The 23565-nt window shown below is 47.7% G+C and overlaps 1 protein-coding gene across 2 annotated transcripts; it reads left to right on the top strand.

Moving 5' to 3' along the window:
• Positions 1-15: 15 nt before the first annotated feature.
• Positions 16-19899, top strand: INHBA (inhibin subunit beta A). Of its 2 annotated transcripts, none has more exons than XM_047695645.1 (3): positions 16-216; positions 8593-9143; positions 18870-19899. In XM_047695645.1, the coding sequence occupies exons 2-3, from the start codon at positions 8756-8758 to the stop codon at positions 19754-19756; spliced, it is 1275 nt and encodes a 424-aa protein (XP_047551601.1). In that variant the 5' UTR covers positions 16-216; positions 8593-8755; the 3' UTR covers positions 19757-19899. The 2 variants fall into 2 exon arrangements, with proteins under 2 accessions (XP_047551601.1, XP_047551602.1); XM_047695646.1 differs by lacking the exon at positions 16-216 and adding an exon at positions 5939-6023.
• Positions 19900-23565: the final 3666 nt, after the last annotated feature.

The raw sequence follows: 23565 nt of genomic DNA on the forward strand, positions 1-23565 counted from the left end.
CCGGCCTTTTCTGCGTCTTCCTCTCTGAAGCTACAATTTGGGAACAGGTCGTGGGGTATCTTTGCGGATAGATGAAGCTGGATTAGAATCAATATCTCTGCCCTTATGGGTCCAGTGGACTTTCTAGGCTAAACGTCTATGTCCTCAAGACGGCACCATGGACATCGCTCCCTGAGGGGACAGAAATGATGACAACAGTCCATCGGATGGGTTCTTGTGAGTATTTTCCTATTCTTCTGGGGCAACAGGAAGGTCCAACGCTGTAGCAGAGGTTTCCTGTTTGGCTTAGAACTGAGTTACGTGAAACAATTTGGAAATATATATTGGCTGGCAAGGACTTTGCGTGCACATTTACTCAGTTCTTATTCATGAGAGTGGTTTTTTTTTTTTTCCCTCACTATATGTTTTTTGGTAGAAGTTATACCTGATCATGTCTCTCTATATATTGAGTTTTTCCTAAGTAGTAAATGGTTACTTCTTGGGAAGAAATCCAGGCATTTCTCAATCATTTGGAAGTAGATTGGGGCCTCAGGTTCCAAAATAACCATCTACCTGAGGAGACTGTGATTCACATGTTGGAGTTGATGAAATGGCCACAGGGTGTCTAAGATATTCCGCTCAAGGGTGTCTCTTCATCTTAAAACAATCTCTGACTGACCCCTTCCCTTCTGGATGAGCCCAGTCGCTCCGGGATTAAGTCATGAGCCAGGCAAGCTGGCCTCATCACGTGGAGAACAGCGTTTCACTTCTAAGTGAGTGGGATCTGGGCAAATTCCCTCTTGTGGGTCTCAGCAACACCAGTGGGTGATGACCACGATGATTTTCCAAGACTTTGGGACCTTGCACACAGTCCCGGTCCCCCACCCCCACCCCCAGGCCTTAAGGAAAGCCCCACCTGTCGGGGCACAGCCTTCCTTAAATAGTCCATACCATTTACTCTTAAAAGGGAAGTTTGGAGAATATAATCTTGCTTGGAACAGGCGTTAGGATTTAGGAAAGCATTCTGTTTTATCTCTTTGGATATTGACTGTGTGTCATTCCCCTAAGGTATTAAACAAATAAAACCAAGCTCCATCATATTTGCTTGGGAGAAATGCGCGGTAATCTCACTTTTGTGAATTTTGCTTCAGGGAATTCTCCATTGTGTGGATTTCTCTGACACCGAATTGCTAAAATGAACAACTCATTCTTCCCTCACTTACCCTTCTCCAGGAGTCTCTTGCCTCCTAACAACTTGGGTGTGGGCCAGCTCATGTCGTCTCATTGCTGGTCACCAAGGTTCTGCTTTTGGTTGGAACACAAAGCCAGCACGAAATGTCTAGCGGCCACACTGGACAGTTAGTGGGGATGGCGACAATGTCACCCCAGAGGTACCCTTGTTCTTTGTCAGTATCTCTGTGGGGTGTGGGCCTCCATTAATCAGGAAGCAGAAGACATGCGAGGAGGCAGAATCACTTAAATTATGAAGATTTTGCCTAGTTGCCAAGGCCCCTTGGATCCTGCCTAGGAAGGGAATTAGGTGAAACTGGAAAATTATAACTCTTGATCAAGGTTTCTCAACTGCAGAACAATTACCATTTGGAGCCCAATAACTTCTCCGTTTCTGGGGGCTGATCTATGTATGGCAGCATCCTGGGTCTCTACCCACTAGATGCCCTTAGAACTTTTCTTCCCCGATAGGTCAGGCGAAATTGTGTTCAAACATTGCCAAATGTCTCCTGGGGAGGAAAATCATCAACCGCTACTGTAGATTGAAAGATAACAGTTTACTGGTTTTTTTCTTCTCCTTCTTGTCCTTCTCCTTCTTCTCCTTCTTCTCCTCCTCCTCCTCCTCCTTCTTCTTCTATTTCCCTAATCATTTTAGTCGTAGCATCTGGGTTCCCTCGGTTTAGATAAGACATTTCCAAATACTCAGCAAACAGAGAAGCTGTACACAGCACAAGGCTTTGTGGGCTATTCTGGTGGTTCTCAGAGAAATATGAGGTTTAGGAATTGGGTTTGGGATTAACTATTTCTGGCCCTATTATTTTCTAATGAGTTTTGGAGGAATTTTAATGTTTCCCTCTCCCTCTCTGTTTGGCTGTGTTGGTTGCTTGATCAGACAGCTTCCACGTTCAACTGTGAATCTGGAATGCTGATCCTTCCTTGTCGCAAGTCTCTCTAACTAACCCAAGGGCCCGGGCAATGGGCAGTCTCCGGCTGTCCAGGAAACAGGCAGGGCTTGCCAACCCTGTATCCCATCTCAACCATTTGACGAGACTCCTGATCTCACTGCAGCAAATATCACTCTGGATCCTGCCCACGTTTTCTGGATTCCGAGCTGCCTCTCAAGGGAGTCACCGCTCCCCACCAAGGCAAGGCTTTCCTGCCTTGAGCCCAGAATAACACGGCAGCTGCTGAGAACACCTCGAGTCCTTTTGATTTCTCTCCATAGTCACGTTTTATGTTCCGTTTCCCAGACGGGATGAACCAGAAATCATGCTTTTTTGGAATCAGATTTTTCATAGGAAGGAACTAAAACACCCTGAGTTGTCAGCGGCAGAGTCCGCGCTCCGAACCCCCCCGGCCTCCTGCCATTTCAGCTGAATCGGACGACAACTTGCCGGTCACCAGCTTGGGGCGTTTGTGTCCCCTGGCGTGTATTTTTCACCAAATAACAGCGGTGCGTGAACCGCAGGGAAAATAAGAGAGCCGTGAAAAACGGCCCCGTTTTCTAGGCCTGTCTCCTTGTTCCAGGAGTAGTGAGCAAAGAGACCAATTAATAGCATGGATGAAAGCCGAAGGACATACGGTTTGCCTGAGAAGAAAAATGAACATTCTTGCTTCTTGATCTCTGCCAACTTTGTACGGGGACAGCTGCTGCCACGGGTAAACACCACTATAAGTTAGCCATGCCCTAAGGTGTGTGGCACCACAGGCCACAGGGAGGCCCCAGGGACGCCGGTCTCTCCTCTCTTCCCCCCACTGAGCTCTTATCCTTAAATGAACTTTGTTTTTTGACCAGCTCACTAATTGTGATTGAAAACACCAGCTCCCCAGCAAGGCACAAGCACTGGAGTTAGCAGCAGCAAGACGGGCCCTAATTGCTCCATTTACATAAAAGTAGAAACATACAACGTCTAAATATAAATCTCTGGCACATCGTGCCTTTTGCAATTACAGTAAAATAAGGTACCACAGTTTCCCTCCCGGCTCCTTCTCGCAGCAAGCTGCTCCGCCGGGTTCTCCAGGGGCCGCTCCTCGAGGCGAGAACAGAGCCCCTGCAAACGCTCCGGCGAGTAGTCGGGAGCTTTGTGAAGTCGCCAGTAAATCAGGCCGCCTGCACTAGGTGGAAAACGCGGTGGCAGCGGGCCACCGTGCGAGCGCAGAAGCGGGTAGGACCCAGCTCCACGCGGGGAAAGGGGACAGCTCGTGGGGCGTGAGCGCTCCCGGCGCGCCCCTGCCCGCGCCGCAGCCCGCCCGCGGGTCCCCGCGCTGGTCCCTGACCCCGGCCGTGCTTGCGACCCTGGCACCGAGGGCTGGGTTCAGAGATTCCCAGCTGCACTCACTGAATAGTGATCCCCCCCTCCCTCTTTCTCCCCCTTCGCTGAATTCTTTAGCTGCCAAAAGGGGGGAAAAATCAAGAGCTGCTCTTAAAAGAAGTTGCCCTTGCTGGTGCTCGGGGTAAAAATAGAGGCGGCCGCTTCGGAGCGGCTTGGCCCAGACTCCAGCGCCGCGAGCCGGGCTCGAGCAGCGGCCGCGTTCCGGCGTGATCCCTGGGAGCTGCCAGCAGGTGTTGCTCAAGGTACAGTAGCAGGCCGAGCAGCGGGGACCGCAGGGCCGGGCGCGGGGACGCTGCGGGGGGAGGGGGCCGGAAGTGAAAGAGAAACCAAACCGAGGCAGGAAAAGGAGATGCTTGTCAGGAGTTGGGCTGACCCGCTCACCCCTGGGCCCTTGAGTTCGGCAGGCAAGAGCTCATTCCCAGTCCACGAGAGGCGACCCAAGTTGTTTTAACCTGCCTGCGTCCTCTAGCCTCCCCTCCACGCCCCCGCCCCCACCTTAATTTCCACTGAGTGAGGAGGCATTTCCAGCGTGGCTCAGCTCTAAGGCTGGGGATTCAGGTAGAGGATGACATCACTGCGGGTGGGCTGACCCGGTAAGTGGGCACCTCAGTGGCATCCCCGGGGGCCAACTCGATCTGAGTCACACACACATGTAGAAGAAGGTCGCTCCTCTAGAAGGGGCTCTGCACGTTTCTGGGACACAAATGTGGACAGAAAGCCACCAAGGCATCTCCAAAAGAGTATCACCTGCGCTTTTCTGAGCACGCCTTTGACCCTGCAGTTGAGTATTGTGGATCCCACCTGATAGGCCCAGACACTGAGGTCCGAGGTTATGTGGTTAGCAAACCATGGAACCAGGGTCTGTCTGATCTGGGTTTGTTTTGTGCCCCCAAAGTCATAAACACGATGGTATTTCCAGGACACCCGGGTTCATGCCTGGGGGTGGGGGGACAGGGGGTTTCAGAGGCCCCGCCTGCCAGGGCTGTCCAGGAGTGCTCATCCAAAAGGCTGGCGAAGTTCCTTTCTTCCATAGAGGTTGAGTCCCTCCCTCTGATTCCAAACTGATGGGCAGGGAGTTTTGGAGTTAACCAGCACCGATCCTGTCTCTATCTTTCCTTCCCAGACTCCCTCTGTTCCTCTACAACCTAATGATTTAATTTCTTACTTTATTTCTGCGTATGCAGTTCTTAGACTACCCCCCCACCCCAATGCACAGCTCACCATCCACACTCTCTCTGTGCTTAGCCAAGGCAGACCCTCCCACACAGAAAACTTCTGGTGTCCTAAAGGAACCTTCTCCAACTACACATCAGGAGGCCAGAGCCTCTATATTTTGCTTGTGGGCACAGTGAAAAGTTTATTTTATGCATGTTAAATCCTGCATACAAAACAACATATCTGGTCATATGGCTTTCATTAGCTCCCAATTTTGCACATTTTATTCAACTTGTCATGAGTCCCCAGCTCATGCTTCAGATTTGCTCCTTCAAACAACCCTTCCCCACTGTGCTGGTCTGAAGATTCCTCCCAACTGTGTTATTTCTCAGCCTTGCTAGCAACCCTCTCCCCCAACAGAAACTCTCACCATCTTAACTCCTATTCCAAGGAACGTTTGTTTCTTTTCATTAATCTCATGTTATATTCGTAACAACTTAGAAATCACAGGACTTGCAGTTCTGATAAAGAAGAATGATGTGTGAGCTTGCTTTCTTTCTCTGTTAGTTGGATTGGGATTCTTAAAGACTTGGGAAGGATAGGTACAAAGTTCACTAGCAGAGAATGAGTATTTTCCAAGTTCTTGGTGATATGTGATTCATGAAGCAGACATTCAATTTCAAAATGTAAAATCATAGTGTAAGTCAGGGGAGGGCAGACCATTCTCATATAGGTATACATATTTTCCCATTTTTCTCCCCTCTGTGAAGGATCTTATTTTTAAAAAAGTAAAATCAGAATCCCTATAAAGAGCACTGCAAATTTTCTTCCCTGTAAGAAACAATAAAATACTTTGTAAATAGAGGCAACTTCATGAAGTAACAGATGTTTTATGTGAAGACATAAAACTGAACCTGAATATAATGAGAAGTGTGTGCTCGAGCAGTAAAAGTTGGAAGCTGGACACTCAGGGAGCTTTAGCTGTTCAATGTCAGTGTTTTTCTAAAAGGTAGTCTAGTCGGTCAGAGGTTTCCCTGGCTCTCGGTGATCACCAAGTAGTGTCCCAGCAGCCAAGAAAGGCTTTCCATTAGATAATGAATTATGAAATATGTCTCACACTGGAAAAACCAGTCATCTGCTGATGTCATGCTGATTCTAACCAATCCCAAACAAAGTCCCAGCCCTCCTCTGAGTGGTACCAATGTGTGAGTGTGCAAAGAAGTAGTACAGTATAAAACTTCAGAGTGCCAAAACCATGAAGAGGAACTCCTCAGCTCTTATCACATGATCCAAGAGTCTGCTGGTGGAAGAGAGAGGACCGGAAAGGTAATGCTTTTTAACTCTTACTTAGGAGGTCTTGACACACGCAGAGTTCGAAAGGTTTACTTACTGCTTTTCCAGGCACGTTGTTGATTTGTACCTTTGATATGATCCAGGCAGCTTAATACAGCTTTTAATAGTAGAACATGCAAATAGACGGCGTGTGTATTCAACCCACTCAGCACTTATAGACAAGTACATATGCCACAGAGAAAGCTGTTTTTAAGAGTTCCACTCACCACCAGTAAATTCAGGGAACACACACACACAGACAGAGGGGATCCAAATATTGATAAGCTGCCCTTATCTCCGTGTGGCTCTTAGGACCCTCTGAGTTGTTTGGAGTCATTAGACCTAGAGTTTTATTTCAGACTCTCTTGTAAAATTTAATTGGGCTACAAAATGCTTTGGGTGATGTACATGTGACGCCAAATACGGTAGGTTATATTTTGTATTTCAAAGATGTTTGATTAACGGGTTATAACGCAGCTGCCCCCTCCCCATTCTCTCTCACCATTACCCCTACTTTAAAAAAAAAAAAAATAGACTCTTTAAGGAATGTCGACCAGGTCTTAAGAAGAAGAGCAGAGTAATTGATGTTCCTGGAGAAGAAATCCCAAACTGTGATACATGGCTTGGAACAGAGAAAGTCTTGCAAGTAATTGTTTTGGAAAAGGGGGACAGGGTGTCAGATTCAGAAAAGCATTGTTATCTCTGCAAACTGGAATTTTACCTTAATGTCACAGTTTCCTCACCCTCCTCCTCTTGCCCTCAGATCCTAGGCTTGTAGTAATGATATTTATTAAGTTTTCCACCCAGAGCGCATTGCTTAACTACAAAACTCTGAACACACTAGGTGTCAGATATAAGCTGACTATATCTACAGAAACTGAGGGCTTATGTGTGGGAAAGAAACCGAGAGAGAAGGAAAGCTTTAACAGATGGACTTCTTAAAGATACTTCTGCATGATAAAAGCAATAAGACAGAAAATGAAAAAAGGGTGGTGGGGGGGAGAATAAAAAAAACTCAGAGAGGCATTGTTTAAAAATTCACATTTTTCTTTTTCTGTGAACGCTGAAATCCATGATGATTTCATCTGTGCTGTTCCTTGGGGGGGATAAAGGAGCCATCAAGGGGCCAGTCCAGGAAAACGTTGGTCCAGAACAGGGTAGGAGGCAGACTGAAAAAGTCTCACAGGGCAGAGGAAATCATTGGCCAATATATTTTGGAGAGTCTTTTCCCCTGGGACCAGTTATCCAAGTCCTAGGAGCACATTGTTTGTAGGAAATAATGTGGGAAAGGCCAAATGAACTTTGCATTTTATCTGTTAAGTCGGGACTGGAGGTGGTGGGCTGTAATGTGTGTGTGTGTGTGTGTGTGTGTGTGTGTGTGTGTGTGTGTGTGTGCAGGGCAGAAGGGGGCGGCGGCGGTTAGGGAGAGGGGAGAGAATTTCAGGTGACAGGAGCAGGTAGAATATTCCCTGTGCATCCTTCAGTGCCTGGTTGCGTTTTGCAGTTGGGGAAAGTAGAGTGTCTGAGATGACCCCAAACAGCAATTCTACTCCGCTCCCCTCAGATCCCCCACCAGAGCGGGTGACCCTGAACATTTAAATATGAATGAATGGGAAGCCGGCAACCTCCAGGACTCCCTCTCTCCGCTGGCTGGCTGACCCAGCGGCTCCCTGGCCCTTCTGCCCCTGACCCCCACTACCTGTCTGCCCACCTCCAGGAACCCCTGGCCCCGCCTTAGGAGGCAGGGGCCGGGATGCGGGGGGTGGGGGGTGTCATTTAGAGCTGCGGGGTGGAGGGCCCTGGGGGCAGATCGTTTCAACCTAGTCATCCCAGGAGATTGGGACAGTGCCTTCCAGTGGGGTTTTCTTTCCCCTCCAAAAGAGGAAGAAGGTGAAGCAAGGGGACTAGGCAGAGAAAGAAAAAGAAAGGGGGGAGGGAAGTAGAACAAAATTAGGAGGATTTCTTTCGGAAGGGAAAGTAGAACTCCCGAGAATGGTGATATCTGAAGAGAGGTGTGTGTGAGGGAACAGTGAGCAGAAGGAAAGCAGCCTGTCAGAAAACGGGCTGTCCCTCCCCTTCCTAATCACAGCCTCTACTCACAAACTCCCTCCCTCGCCCATTCACGCACTCACTTAGGACCAATCGTTCTCTCTCTCCTCTCTCTCTCTCTCTCTCTCCTTCTCTCTCTCTCTCTCCCTCCCTCTCCCTCTCTCTCTCCCCCTCTTTCTCCCTCTCCCTGTCTCTCTCTCCCTGTCTCTCCCTCCCTCTCTCCCTCCCTCCCTCTCTCTCCCTCTCCCCCCTTCTCTCCTCTCTCTCCCTTTCTCCCTGTCTCTCTCCCTCCCATCCTCTCTCTGTCTCTGTCTGTCCCCCCCCACCCTGTCTCTCCCTCCCTCCCTCCCTCCCTCCCTCTCTCCCTCCCTCCCTCCCTCCCTCCCTCCTTCTCTCTTACTCGGAGACAGTCAGAACTCTCCTCCCTGACAGCCACAAACCTACAGCACTGACTGCCTTCCGAGAGGGAACCTGCAAACAAAACTTCACAGAAAACTTTTTGTTCTTGTTCCAGAGAATTTGCTGAAGAGGAGAAGGGAAAAAATAAAATAAAATTTAAAAAAAAGAAAGAAAGAAAGAAAAAAACAACACAACACAACAACAACAAAACCTGTGCGTGCGGGGGGAGGAAAGCAGGGCCTTTTAAAAAGGCAATCACAACAACTTTTTCTGCCAGGATGCCCTTGCTTTGGCTGCGAGGATTTCTGTTGGCGAGTTGCTGGATTATAGTGAAGAGCTCCCCCACCCCGGGATCCGAGGGGCACGGCGCGGCCCCCGACTGCCCGTCCTGCGCGCTGGCCGCCCTCCCAAAGGACGTGCCCAACTCTCAGCCGGAGATGGTGGAGGCCGTCAAGAAGCACATTCTGAACATGCTGCACTTGAAGAAGAGACCCGAAGTCACCCAGCCGGTGCCCAAGGCGGCGCTTCTGAACGCCATCCGAAAGCTCCATGTGGGCAAAGTGGGGGAGAACGGGTACGTGGAGATAGAGGATGACATCGGCAGGAGGGCAGAAATGAATGAACTCATGGAGCAGACCTCGGAGATCATCACGTTCGCGGAATCAGGTCGGTGCGGGCGTTCGCGGGTGGGGGCGGCGCGCCCCGGGCCGGCCGGCCGGGGAGGAACTTGCGCCCGCGGCGGCGGCGGGGCGCCCGGGGGAGGTCACTCGGCGGCGGGCGCCGGCGGCGGCGGCGGCCGGAGGGGAGGCGGGGGAGCGGGCTGCGCCCACACGGGATTCTAGCCCGAGCCCCGGCCGCGGGCGGCTCGCTCGCACTTGCTGAACTCGGCCGATCGCCCCGAGCAAGCTGCGAGGGCCGGGCTGGAGCTGGACGCCCGCGGTGCCCGAGGCTCGCTCGCCCTGCCTCGGGAACCGGCTCCGAGCAGCCCCGAGGGAGAGCCCGGGCGTCTGCGGGTGCGGAGGGGAGGGGGTCCAGGAGGCCCCCGGACCTCATCCAAAGTTTCTATGGGGGGGGGGCGTGCGCGGAGTGCGCGGAGTGCGGGGTCGCGGCGGAACGGCACAGATGAAGTCATTGTCTTCAAGCAAACCTTCCCTTTAAAAGTCCAGCCAGGGGCCACACCGGGGAAGCAGGGCATGCATATTATTAGTGACAGCCCCTTCTCCCTTCAGAAACTCCGTCTTCCGGGAGCACAGGCATCACCTTCCAGGCAGGAAAGAGGGACTTTGGGGGACAGCTGACACTGAACCGGCAGTCACTTTTGGAACACTGACTTTTGCTCTCTCAGCAACCGCCGCCACCACCACCACCAAAAGAGAGTTTTGTTCTCTGCAAAGTTACTAAGAGCTCCCTGCCAAGGAATGCAACCTTGACAAAGTGCTCTCAGATACTACGCTGAACTCTCACTCAATCCTTAAGAGGAAGAACTTTAATAGGTTCCGATCATTGGCTCAGGACCACAGGAACCTGTTGCTGAGTAGACAGATACCTGTCAGAAGTGTGGCCACAGACGTGGAGGCAGGTTATTTTTACAGTTATGGGACGCAGACCCTTAGCACGCGGCAAGCCCATGCACGCCCGGCACACAGATGTGTTCATACCCTGTTACTTTCACGGTAATGCCAGCCTAAAGAATCATATCCCTTGCCAAACCCATTTGAAAGGAATGCCATTGTTTTGTTTGGTGGAGCATATGGCCAGTAAAGTACGTGCAGGGACTCCCAGCATTTCTGTTTAAAAGTTTGCCGCAGCAGTATAAACAATTAAGGCAACACTCAGAATTTCCAATCCTGAAAACCTGTTGACTCAGATGTTCTGTTTTCAAGAAAACCGTGCCAGACCTGGGCATCCTTTTGGGGAGCAGATAGCCTGCTTGGCTTCCTGGCTTCCCTGATGAGAGAAGCCGTGCTGTCCCACAAGCTTCCTGGCAGGACAGTCTCTCTCTCTCTCACCAGAAGCTTCTCTTCAAAGAAGGGCTCTCTTTCTCTAAAGCTCTTTCGGGACGCAGGCCCCAAAGGACATGATCCTTAGGGCTTTATCTGTTGAAGTTTATTGAGGAGACCAAGTCAGATTGGCGTTTCCACCTTGCCACTCACCTTTCCTGATGGCAGGGGGGTGGGGAAGAAAGTGCTTTACTGACATTGAGTCCCATGGAGGGGAACGGATTCCAGTAGTCTAGAGGTCTGTCTGCTCCCTGTGCTGATACAAAGGGACCCCGTATAGGTTTTTATATACCAGTTACTACACACGATGGCTTGATTTTCAGGCCCTACTCCATTGGCCTTACCCGTGTCAGATGACTAAGTATACCTATTCCCTGGGACCACTATTAACATACACCTGATGCTTGAGACAGCCTTGCTTCCTAACCTAGCTGACTTGTCTAGCAAATCCCGCTCTTGGCATTGAGAGGTTCTGCAGTGAAAGAATTTGACCTTTTACATTCTTTCTTACTTATGGCCTTCATCTCAGAGGCTGTCTTTTTCTCATTTGTAGGAAATCTTGCCCTTTTTTTTCTTTTTCTTTCCTGTTAGGTGTTTAGTTTAAAAGAAATTGAGTTACTTTTTAAAAAGGTGATTCATTTGACTCACGCGTTGACTCCAGTTTAAGGTTTATAATGGAAAACTTCTCCTGATCGAGTTTACAACTCGACTTCGGGTGAGCTGCTGGAGTCCCAGAGAAGGTTTACGACACACTTACTTATTTTTCTCATCTGAGAAGTTTCGCACATCAACTTCAGGTTGATTTACTAGGATTTCGTGGAATTAATGATTGCTATCTGGGCAGTTGATTCTCCAAGAGGAGTGCCAGATGAGTATTTTGTTGCTGATTTGGCCAACCAGTAAAAGAGTTTTATCATCTGACTATACAAAAATGTCTTGCTGCTTTTGGAATAACTCAACCTTAATGATATTCAAACTATGTCAAATGTAAGAACTTGGAGAATAGCAGACGGTATTCATTTTTCTTTCCTCCACAAACTCTTTTGTACAGCGTGGAAGGCTGTGAGTCACTGTCATCGAGACCCGGGCCACAGATGCATACCCATAGATGTGTCTTTCAAACTTAAGATTCCCCGGTTGGGGGGTTTCATGTCTAATTTTTGCCTCAACCCCTCTTGATGGTTAACTAAAGCCCATGATGTGGCCCAGCAGTTGAGGGACCACCAAAAACTCAAGTGCCTAGAACTCTTGGAACTGAGTTTGTCCCATTTGGGCTCAGGTGGAAGGTGCCCCATCTTTGTAAAGTTGATACGAGTTGTTACTTACTGAGGGGTGAGGAATTGCGCCCTGACCCCCTGAAATTTCTCCCAACAGATCAAAATTATTTTTTTGTAACACATGTCACCCAAGACTGCTCACCAAGATGACTGCATTCTTGGGACAGCTGGCACAGAATGCTCTGTGTCTACCTGAAGACCTTAAAGGAGAAGAAGGGATGGGTAGGGTCAAGTGCACTCTCTGTGTAATTGTCAGCCAGGCTGAAATCGGTGGCCTTCTTGATGGCTCCATCTTATTTTATCTTCTTGTGATCTGTGACAATATCTGGTCAGTGTACAGTAACAGCATATTACCGAGTCTCCATATGCTGCCAGATTTATATGTTGATTATGGTAATCAACATAGCAATTGACAGCACTTGTTGAAGAACAGATAGGGACAGAAAGACAAACGAAGCCTCAGGAAATGCGCAATGCTCTCTAAGCCCAGGTGTTGTTGAAAGCAACACATAAATCTCCCCCTCTTGGAGGATTCCCTTTGAATTAGAAATATGCACTTGCCAAACGGGGGGGTCTAAGAAGGCTGGCTTGGGTGACTATTTCTCCCCAGCCCAAGAAAGTCATCTCAAGCCGGAGCTGACTCATACTGATTCCATTGCCAGCTTAAGGAAATTTCCTGCAAGTTACCCCTCACTGAAGGGTGCTTTTAGGGGTTACACACTTTCTTCTCTCAATAATGCAAAGTGATCGGCCACAAGAGGGCGCATTCCAAAGACTTTTGCTCCTCAGCGGTTAATCTAGGGAAAGGCATTTTTGGCTCCTGGAAGCCCCATTCTGTAGCGCCCAAATCTTGGTACTTACCGGTTGCCCCCTGCTTCCTCTCATCCTCCAGAAAACGTGAGGATTTTATGGGATGGGAGAAACATGGCTACCTGTGACCCAGTAAATGAGACGGAAGAAAGGAAGTGGGGATTCTAGTGATACATGGGAGCATTCCGGAGCTCTGTGGAAGACAGAGGAATGATCCATTTCAGAAGCAAACAAAGCAGAGCGTGGAGAAGTGTGACCATGAATCATCAGCAGCGCTGATCTGCTCACACATCTCTCCCTAGGACGGCTGGCTGCCTGGCTTTGACCAAAATGCCTTCAGCCTCCCCTCATTTTGTGGCCTGGTTTGCCTGTCTTATCAACGCTTTTCACCAGCAACAAATGACAAGTGACTTCCAACAGGGAGGAAAGGGTTGTTTGCTGTGAGAATCTGGGTACAGCTTCGGAAGATACGTTTGTTTCTAAACTGAGTGGGGAGCCAAATGGGGGAGAAGAGACAAGAAGAGAGATGCCTCGTGGTTTGGGCCTGTGACGTAGGTGGGTCGGAGTTAGCGTGGGGGAGCCCTCAGAGGATAGAAAGTCAGCTTTCATATATGGAGAACTGGGAGTCATACCTTCTCAGGCACTTTTAATGAAAACATGTATTTGTCTTGGCCCCTTTTGCTAACCTGTACTGGAGCGTGAGCTGTAGATCAGAATTCCGCATACTCCAACGGTTCCTGGACCCAAAACCAAAAGTGCAAAAGTTCTCGGGAACTTTGGAAGAAGTCGCTGAAATTTCTGTAGGTTGAATCTTAAGAATTTTTTCTGCTGCTTTTCGGAACCTAAAACCCCTTTCTCTCTACCTCTCTCTCTCTTTTTCTCTCTATTTCATCACCACTGAAATGGAAGAGGCCGGAATGTCGTCTGGCATTTACAATTCAATAGCAGATCGGAAGAAAAAAAAAAAAATAGGAAGGCTAACAAAACCAATCCAGATAATTTATGACCAAACTTGTAGTTCTGCTCCAAGGCAAAACCCTTGGCTACAGGTTAAGGGAGGCATCACCTCTAAGACCTCACTTGCTGCCTTCTGCAGAAACCCCTGGAAACAGTCCAAACGCAAAGTTAGTGACTCAGAGAACACGCATGCGCACCTGGTTGCCCCGTGTGCTCCCACCAGTGACTGCACCATCTACGCACAGCGAAATCTGGGTCCAGAATGCAAAATTAAAGTAACAGCAGCATTTCACAACAAGGCTTTTCCCCCATCTCGAGTTAAAATCCTCCATAAACAACAAGATTTTCCACATTCACATTAGAGATGGAATTATTAGCCATATGTACAAGGGCAGGATGCTTTAAGCAGGAACCCGGTGAGGAAAACAAAACGGAACACAAACCAAATACTCGTGTATTTGTGTGTGTGTGTGTGTGTGTGTGTGTGTGTGTGTGCGTGCGTTTCTTATTTCATTGGAAATGTTCATATGCCCACAGATCTGAGGTGAGGGCTTGAGGAAGAGCAGAATTTTGAGTCCTGGTGTGGGGGATGGGAACAACCAGGGGCTTGGTTGCTTAACCCTTGGCAGGCCTGCTTTCGTGCTGGAGTTCTTAAAAATATCTGAAAAATTCTGAGAGCAAAGGAAAAAAGGTGCTTTGGGGATTCTTCCTTGCAGCTTCTGGTCTTTCCTCTCTTGCAACCCCTTGCCCAGCAGCATTTCAAAGGTCTTCCCTGTAAGGTGCCATCTTTATACCTCCTACTCATTCTTTTTTTTTTTTTAAGATTTTATTTATTTATCTGACAGAGATCACAAGCAGGCAGAGAGGCAGGCAGAGAGAGAGAGAGGAGGAAGCAGGCTCCCTGCTGAGCAGAGAGCCCGATGTGGGGCTCGATCCCAGGACCCTGGGATCATGACCCGAGCCGAAGGCAGAGGCTTTAACCCACTGAGCCACCCAGGCGCCCCCCTCCTACTCATTCTTATGCACCTTTCTCTCTCCCCTTGGTTTTGTGTCCACCGGGCTCATAGAGGTTTAAGTGATGAAATATTATCACCCACATGGGTTTGCGTGGGACTTTCTTAGTGAATTACTCAGGCAGAGCAGGCTGTGATACAAGACTTGCTCACGAGCCTCGGGAGGGAAAAAATAGCACAGAGGATGAAAAGAATATTATCAGAGAGTAGGTAATGAAAGGTTAGCAAAGCCAACAGCTATATCTAGGTAGCTAGGTAATAATGCAGGAACCCAGTGCGCACCTGTACCAACTAATCTGTACCTGCTCACAAAGCATTGTGGGAAGGCTTCCATTTCAGGATTTGATGCAGGAGATCGTTAAGTCAAACCTGAAACTGATTAGTAATTGATCCTAAACACCTCAGCCTCAGGCAACCTCCTTCCATTTTTCAAATTGCTATGCCTAGAGATTTGAGGACTGGAGCATTCTCAAAGCACCACCACAGTCTAACACTCTCTCTTAGGTCAGATACAGATAAAGGGAATAGAATCAAGTGACAAGTTCTATTTTTCATACCTAAGAAATTTGAGGGTTGTAATATCTTTCTGAAACCTACAGCCCTGATAATTATTAATCATCTCAGCTTCTAGCTGTCTCATTCTCTCCACCCCCTTCTGCAATGAAAGCTAAATGTAAAAGAGAAAAAAAAAAGCACTGCACTGTTTAATAAGTCAAATACAATAGAACTTTTAAAATGTACCTGCATGTAAGGTAGACATTAGGAAGACTTGCATCTCTCTCTTCCCCCTGTTCTCCTGAGCATTATGGCAACAGCATTTTCATGAAATTGGATCTGTTTTATTTTTTTTCCCTGATAAAATATCATGCAATATACAAATAGCAGTTCCAGAAATGGACACCAGGAGAAGGAGGCGACAGGCATGTCAATTAGTAGGGGGAAAATCCAAATGTCAGAAATATGGGGGAGAGATTCAGCAAGCAGGCAATAGATGTGAATACAGGAACAGTCTTTTCAAGCTCAGATAATTAAACCGATGCGTAAATCAGCCCCGTGCTTCTCCCCACATGCGGGCGAGGCCACACAGTTAATTATTAGCCAGGACCAGGTTGAAAGTCATTTTATGATGCCTCCCTGATCCTAATATAACAGCACCTGACAGATTGAGCCCCCTCTAATGAGCACTCTCTTTGTACGATCCTCTCTCAGGAACACTAAATCATTTGCTTCCGAGTACAGCTGCCTGTGAAGAAGGGGTGGGGCTAGCTCATGCCTTAGAAACCTGCCCTGGTGGAATGAGGGGCTGTCCTGTGGGCTGTTCCTGGAAGCCAGGGACCTCAGCCTCCCTGGCCCCTACAAAAGCAATCTGCATGTACTCTAGCTCCTTGGATCAAGTCAGTCAATTAGCCCACCCTGGCCCCCGCCCCATCCCCAGCCTCTGTAGACATTCTGGACTCGCTTCTTGGAAAGGCTGCCATGGGCTGGTTCGCACTGCCATCGGGATCCTCTCTCTACTGGAGGAAGGACCATCTACCTTCTCCCAGCCCCTCCTGCCAAGCCCGGGTAAAAGCAGAGAGAAACTTGTGGGAATGAGTTACCTGAAACCCAGAGAGCTTTCCCATCCCAAGGAGGAATCAGAGTCTCCAGTTTCACACTCTTTCCTAGAAAAACAAAACACAGCCTCGTGCCCTCTGGCTTCTCTAATTTAGCAGCTACTATCTCTCTGTCTTTACAGTGGCACCCCGCACAGTGTAAGATTTCAGAACAGCAGGTAGCTTGTTACTATTCTCTGTGGGACACGGAGGGAGGTTCCTGCGCCCCCATCCAGGGGCGGCTGCTGTCCGGGCTTGGGGAGCTTCCAGAAGGACCCTAGCCCTTCAGATCTGCTGCTGAATGTCTTTTTAATTTTAAATCATTAAGCTCTCCCTCCTGGAATCTTCTCTTTTTTTCTTCCCTCCCCCGCCCCCCCCCCCAAAAGCCAAACAGCATCAGAAAACCCACCAGCTTTTAGCAAAGAGGAATACTGTCTTCATGTCTTGAAAAGAAATCACGTTCCCTAAAAAATGACAGTCTCCCCTCCTAACTGCTTTCTACTCTGGTGATCTAATCGTGAACCTAGCTTTACCATTCATTTTAACCTCTGCCAGAGATCCAAGGCTGGAGGAGAGGGACCTCCCCCAGCCCCTCCACCCGGCCACCTCCCACCACCAGCACCACAATTGGAGGCCAATGTGCTAGCGACTTTATACCAAGATGCCAGAGAATCTTTTGTATACACATGTAGCCTTTCCTGGCCCTGGCCTCAGTGAATTTACCACTATCAGAATCACAGCGTGCAGAGTGTGTTAAATTAAGAACAGAATCTACAGTGCGCAATGCACAGAAAAGCCTGCCTTCTGATGCAGAGAGAACTTGAAACTGTGCCGAAAATTTATAGTACTGTAAACATCTCAGGGCTGAGAGTGATAAGTATGGCTGGATTTCCGTTAGCTATAGAAATCCAGGCAGGGAGACCCTCCCAGGGAGTTGCGAGTTCTAAGATGACCTTCCCCAACATTGTTCTCAGATTTGTGTCCGGGATGCTTGTACGCTGGGACAGTTGTCAGCAGGTACCCACAGGAGGCAGTCGGGCAAAGAGGGCATGTTTCAGAGATCAGCGAGTGGTAAAAGTGCGACTGGGGGAAGCTGTTTCCTCGATCGGAACGTTCCGGTCTGGACACCTGTTCCTCGCAGTAAACGTCGCCACGTGTATAGACACACAGGTGCTTATTGAAAGAGAAGGGAACGGTTTAAGTTAGGCAGGAACTGCATGGTCTCTGAATCCAACTGCCTTGCCAGTGTGGGGATTTCCTTTCTGTTAGTAGCAGTTGCTGTAATTGGGGCTCATTAAGCTGCATTCAGAAGGGAAGGAGGCAAAAAACGGGGGATGCAGCAGTGGGAGGTGGATCTCTTAATCTAACATGACTGGATGCTGAGGACGCGATTGCCTCGTTCCTGGTAAACGCTGGGCCATGACAGTGAATGAGATAGATAGGATCTCAGACCAGGGGCATTCTAAATCAGACTGGCAGGGGGGGTCAGGGCGGTCAGGGACTGACTGAACCCTTATCAAGGGCAGCCACTGAAGGTGATGTGTTGGGAACTGGAGTGTTCGAGGCAGGGGTCACTGCCTGGAGGTGAGATAGTGTACAGCTGACCTTGAACAAACACCGTGTGGCTGCACCACAGAGGATGGGGCACTGGGAGAGAGCTGGCAGTGAAGGTGAAGCAGTCAAGGTCATGCCCAGAATCCCGGATAGTTTCTGTTTTATACCTGCTTCATGGAGCAATGATTGGAAAGGGGCCTGGCTCTATGCTGGAGAACCAAATGCAAGAAAAACCTGCTGCAGGGACCCGGGAAAGAAAGAACGGAGGGGTGGGGCAGGTCATGGCCAAGGCGGAGGCTAGCTTGGTGGGCACTGGCTCCACTTACTTACATGGGGGGTGCCTGTGTATTTCTGTGGGAATAGCATCACTTTGACAGCTTGCTAGAGCTCACAGTGGGTTCTTTCTTTCTTTTTTAAATTTTATTCTTTTTTATTTGACAGAGAGAGAGAGAGAGAGAGAGACAGCAAGAAAGGGAACACAAGCAGGGGGATCGGGAGAGGGAGAAGTGGGCTCTCTGCCAAGTGGGAAGCCCAGTGCGGGGCTTGATCTCAGGGCTCTGGGATCATGACCTGAGCTGAAGGCAGATGCTTAACGACTGAGCCACCCATGTTAGGTCAAGCCTGAGGCAAAGTGGGTCCAATGTCATTGTGCCATTCCCATTTTATAGAAGATGCAACTGAGATTAAGCAGTGAACAGACACAGAGCACCCCCGCACCCCCACCGCAGGCTCCCGGACACTGGCTGAGATCTAGGCTCTTTTCTTTTTAGAGCCAGGAGTTGACAGACTGACTTTCTCCGCAAATGGCCCAGAGCACATGAGTTCAGCTTTGCGGCCTGTCCCTCTTGTGACCGTTCAACTCCATGATTGAGGGCAGAAGCAGCCATAGACAGCCTATAAAGAACCGAGTGTTGCTGTGGTCCCATAAAACGTCATTTATGGGCACTGAAGTGTAAATTTCATGTAATTTTCACATGACACAAAATACGCTTTCTCTTCCGCCATTTAAAAATGTCAACACCTTTCTGCAGGCCGGTGGGCTGTTAACCCGCTGACCCCTGCCGGAGATGGCCCACAGCAGAGGCGCCGTGCTTGCCTGAGATGAGTGTGTGCTGACACCCCCCCCCCCACCCGCCCCCAACAACTAACGAGTGTCCCTGCTCTCTCTCGTGCTGTGTTTCATCCGCAGGCACAGCCAGGAAAACGCTGCACTTTGAGATTTCCAAAGAAGGCAGTGACCTGTCCGTGGTGGAGCGAGCCGAAGTCTGGCTCTTCCTCAAAGTCCCCAAGGCCAACAGGACCAGGACCAAAGTCACCATCCGGCTCTTGCAGAAGCACCCGCAGGGCAGCGCGGACGCAGGGGAGGACACCGAGGAGATGGGCTTCGCGGAGGAGAGGAACGAAGTGTTGATATCGGAAAAGGTGGTGGACGCGCGCAAGAGCACCTGGCACATCTTCCCGGTGTCCAGCAGCATCCAGCGGTTGCTGGACCAGGGCAGGAGCTCCCTGGACGTTCGGATTGCCTGCGAGCAGTGCCACGAGACGGGCGCCAGCCTGGTGCTCCTGGGCAAGAAGAAGAAGAAGGAGGAGGAGGGGGAGGGGAAGAAGAAGGACGGAGGAGACGGAGGGGCAGGGGGAGACGAGGACAAGGAGCAGTCCCACAGACCTTTCCTCATGCTGCAGGCCCGCCAGTCGGAAGACCACCCTCACCGGCGGCGGAGGCGGGGCTTGGAGTGCGACGGCAAGGTCAACATCTGCTGTAAGAAACAGTTCTTTGTCAGCTTCAAGGACATCGGCTGGAACGACTGGATCATCGCTCCCTCCGGCTATCACGCCAACTACTGCGAGGGTGAGTGCCCGAGCCACATAGCAGGCACGTCGGGGTCCTCGCTCTCCTTCCACTCGACCGTCATCAACCACTACCGAATGCGGGGGCACAGCCCGTTCGCCAACCTCAAGTCGTGCTGTGTGCCCACCAAGCTGAGACCCATGTCCATGCTGTACTATGATGATGGGCAGAACATCATCAAAAAGGACATTCAGAACATGATAGTGGAGGAGTGCGGGTGCTCATAGAGCGTCCCGCCCAGGGGGACGGGGAGTCAGAGTGGTCCAGAGAAGACAGTGGCGAGATGAAGAAATGTTTAAGGTTTCTGAGTTAAACAAGCAGAAAAAAAAAAAAAAAAAGAAATTAAAAAAAAAATAAACTAAAAACAAAACCTGAAACAGATGAAGGAAGATGTGGAAAAATTCCTTAGCCAGGGCTCAGAGATGAAGCAGTGAACCAGATGGGAATTGGGAGGGAGAGGGAGAACAGCGCCCCCTTCATTTCTTCTGATATCAAGGTGATGACGTCAGTTGCTTACACGGGAGTATTGTCCCCTCCTTTTCAGTCCCCTTTTCAGTGTGAGCCTCGAAGTCGACTTGTCTAGTCTGCAATAACGTGGGCAGGCACAACCCAAATAGCATCTAGAAAGCCATGAGTTTGAAAGAGCCAGTTACCGGCGCTTTCCCACCCAGTTACCCAGGTTGTAAGGTATGTCTGTGTGACCCTCTCTCTGTGTATATCAGCCCGTGCATACACACACACAGACACAGACACACACACACACACACACAGAGGCATTTCCACACGACACGTGCATACACGTACAGGCAAGGGAACAGTAGTATGAGGTGGTCACACTTCTTTTTCTGCACCAGTTTTGCGACAAAGCAAAACAAAATAAAAACCAACCTAAAAACAGAACAAAACGAAACAAAACAAACATTTGAGACCAAGAATGGGAAGAGAGCAAAATCAAGGAACAAAGAATACCAAGTTACATTTCGTTAAGGTGCTTATGATCTTAGTACTATGCAACCTAATAGGTTTGAAACTGTTTACCTGAGAGAGAACAAAATGAGAGACTTTTTTGTATTGGAAGTAACCTGATTAATTTTTATTTTCTTCAAGGAGAGATACTTGAAAGGAATATGTTTGTCCATCTGTTGGATCCAAACATTTCTATATTTTGTAAATGTTGTTTTTTTTTTATCGTTTACTATTTGCACTACAATGGTGTTTGACCTGTCTAATCCTTATTTAACAAGTATTTTCTTTGGGTGGGGGTTGGGGGGGGTTAAGAGCTGCACTTAATGTGAGCTATAAGAGAACTGCTACAGCACACAAAATAGCTATTTTTATTATTATAATTATAATTATTATTATTATTTTGTACCTTAAAAAATAGACACATACACCAAAGACATTTGTGTGAGCCTTTAAACAGTCTGTCTGTGGTTGGTATCATTCACCATCAGTGAGTCAGGGGTTGGGATTCAAGGCGGAGTAGGGTGGATGGCGTTCAGGCTGGAGAGACCTGAGAAGTTTGGTTTTTTGACTCCTTTGACATCCATGAAACGGGACATTTCATACTGGATGTACAGTAGTTGTACACTGTCGGCTATCATAGAATACTACATGCTTGTCCGTGTATATGTACATGGCTTGTGCATATGCATACCTGTGTGTATATAAACATGGATCGCATCATATGCCCATGCACATTTTAAGCACGTCAGGCTGTCATTTTGTAATGTTCTTAAAGCAATGAATGTTTGTGTGCAAAACACAGTATTTTTAAGAAGGATAGGCTATCGTTTTTGCTTTTCCTCTGAACTAGGTGGGCACATTTTCAAAAATGTGGATGGGAAGAAGCCTGGAAACTCCAGTGACTATTTTCAGCAAGACCCTCTTTCATTGTGCAGGGACCCAGCTCCCTCCTCTTTCTTGCCCCCCCACCCCCATCCCCCCAGATATTTCCTGTGGGGAAAACAGGAAACTCATGTTCTTCAAGGTTCTAGGCTGATTTTTGTGTGTGTGTGTGTATGACTTATATTTATTATCTATTGGAATCAATCTTAAATCAGAAAGCTTTTTCAGAAAGAAAAAAAATTCATCTTTAGGCCAGAATAAGAGTTGGGTAATTTTTGGGGGCAGAGGGGGGTGATTAAGGCCTAATTGTGAGAAATATGACTTGCTGGGCTAAATAATATTGCTGTCACTAATTAAAAGATAAATAACTTGGGGAAAAGTCTTAAGAAATTAGGAATAAGAAAGAGAACTGCAGGGTGGCATCAGTGGTAAAAATCCCTAATATTTTAAATTACAGCCAAAACTCTTGATATATAAGTTTGTATGTATTGACTCAGATGCAAAAAAGAAAAAAAAAACATTTTATAAATATCAAAGTACATGCTTAAAGCTAAATTTCTACTAATTTATTCCACAGTATTTAGCTTGCCTAGAATAGCTAATAAGTTATTCATTTATATGCTTTTAAAAATACAGAGCCTTATTTTTACTGACTTGTTTGAAGTTTGCAAAATCTGAAAAAAAATACTAATAATTTGGAAAAATTGCATTCGCTAGTATTTTGTAAAATACTGAAGCTTTCAGAAAGTCAATGTCAATTCATAGATTTTTTTTTTAAATTAACTGTAGAAAAATAAAATAGTGAGAAACCAAACATTACTAAAAGGTGGTTTAGCTCTTCTTGAGATAGTCATACTAATTTGGTGTACTAGAACACTAGACTGTATGTAGGCAAATCATTTTAACGTTGTTCCTGGGTAGATATACTTACTACATCTTGAGGTCCACCCTTTCTTATGCAGAAATACAACATGTACCCCATGGGAGTGGACTCTAAATGTAAGAGGGAGTAAGTTGGTACTTGCTTTCTCACTCTTAACCATTGACCAGGAAATCATTCAGGGTGAGGAAAGTGGGCATGGTGAGGGAAGTTTCAAATTTGCATGAAAAACTTAGAGGGCCTTTTGGACTGCTGCTTATTTGGTAGTGGCACTAATAATGGAACCCATGAAAATAGTTTGGGGAACCAAGTCCTAGTTCACAGTGCACTAGCAGGAATGTCCAAGGCAGTGGGAAAGGCAGGATGCTTGAAAGATAGCTGATACCCGTTTGTGGCTCCCATTCATCTCAAGTGTGTGTGCCATCTTGTTTAAGCCCTTTAAAAGAGTGCTCGACACGGTGGGCGTAAGATGGAGTTTGATTAGTGGCTATAATAATTGGAAGCAGAGCAAAACAAAATTCCATATGACAATATTTTAATGGGATGTGTTAATTAAAATTAAATCATTGGGTTGTCAAACATCTCCAAACTTCGACATTTCATTAAACTTAAGTGGCCTTGAAATAGAATGATAAATTGCTGCTATCTTTAATAATCTTGGAAGATATGCAGGCTTGTAAACAACCACGCTTTGATTGTAGCAGCAAGAGGCCAAAAGAAAAAGCTTTCAACTTCAACCTTATTGGGTTCCTCACAGTAGGTTTTCCTTAAAACAGGGTGGCTCTATCTGATCTTAGCATCTCTGTACTCTTTCTCTAAGGCTAATCTCTAGGCTCTTAAAAATCTACTCATACCAATCCTAAAAACTCTGAAAAGTATTTGTCCCCAAGTATTTTTTAAAAATGATAAATATTTGATAGTTTGGATTCTTCCTTCTTTCTCTCTCCCTTTCTCTCTCTCCTTTCCTTTCCTTTCCTTTCCTTTCCTTTCCTTTCCTTTCCTTCTTTTCCTTTTCTCCCTCCCTCCCTCCCTTTCTTTCTCTTTCTCTCTTTCTTTCATTTTTTTCAAAAAAGCATGGCAAATTCCACAACACTGAGTTGGGATTTTCTTATCCCTAAAGACCAATCAATTTCATAGATATTTAAGATTGATTCCACACTGTTTTCAAGGAGAATGCCTGCATTCTCCTCTAAAGAAGAGCAAGTAAATTTTGTTTTTCACCCCCGTGGGATTGGATCTCAAGAAGTAACTCTAAAAAAACAGAGAACACAAATGCCTCAGTTGTATTAAGCTTAGATTCAAATTATT

This window comes from Lutra lutra, chromosome 11 (assembly GCF_902655055.1).
Source record: "Lutra lutra chromosome 11, mLutLut1.2, whole genome shotgun sequence".
NCBI classification, from domain to species: Eukaryota; Metazoa; Chordata; class Mammalia; order Carnivora; family Mustelidae; genus Lutra; species Lutra lutra.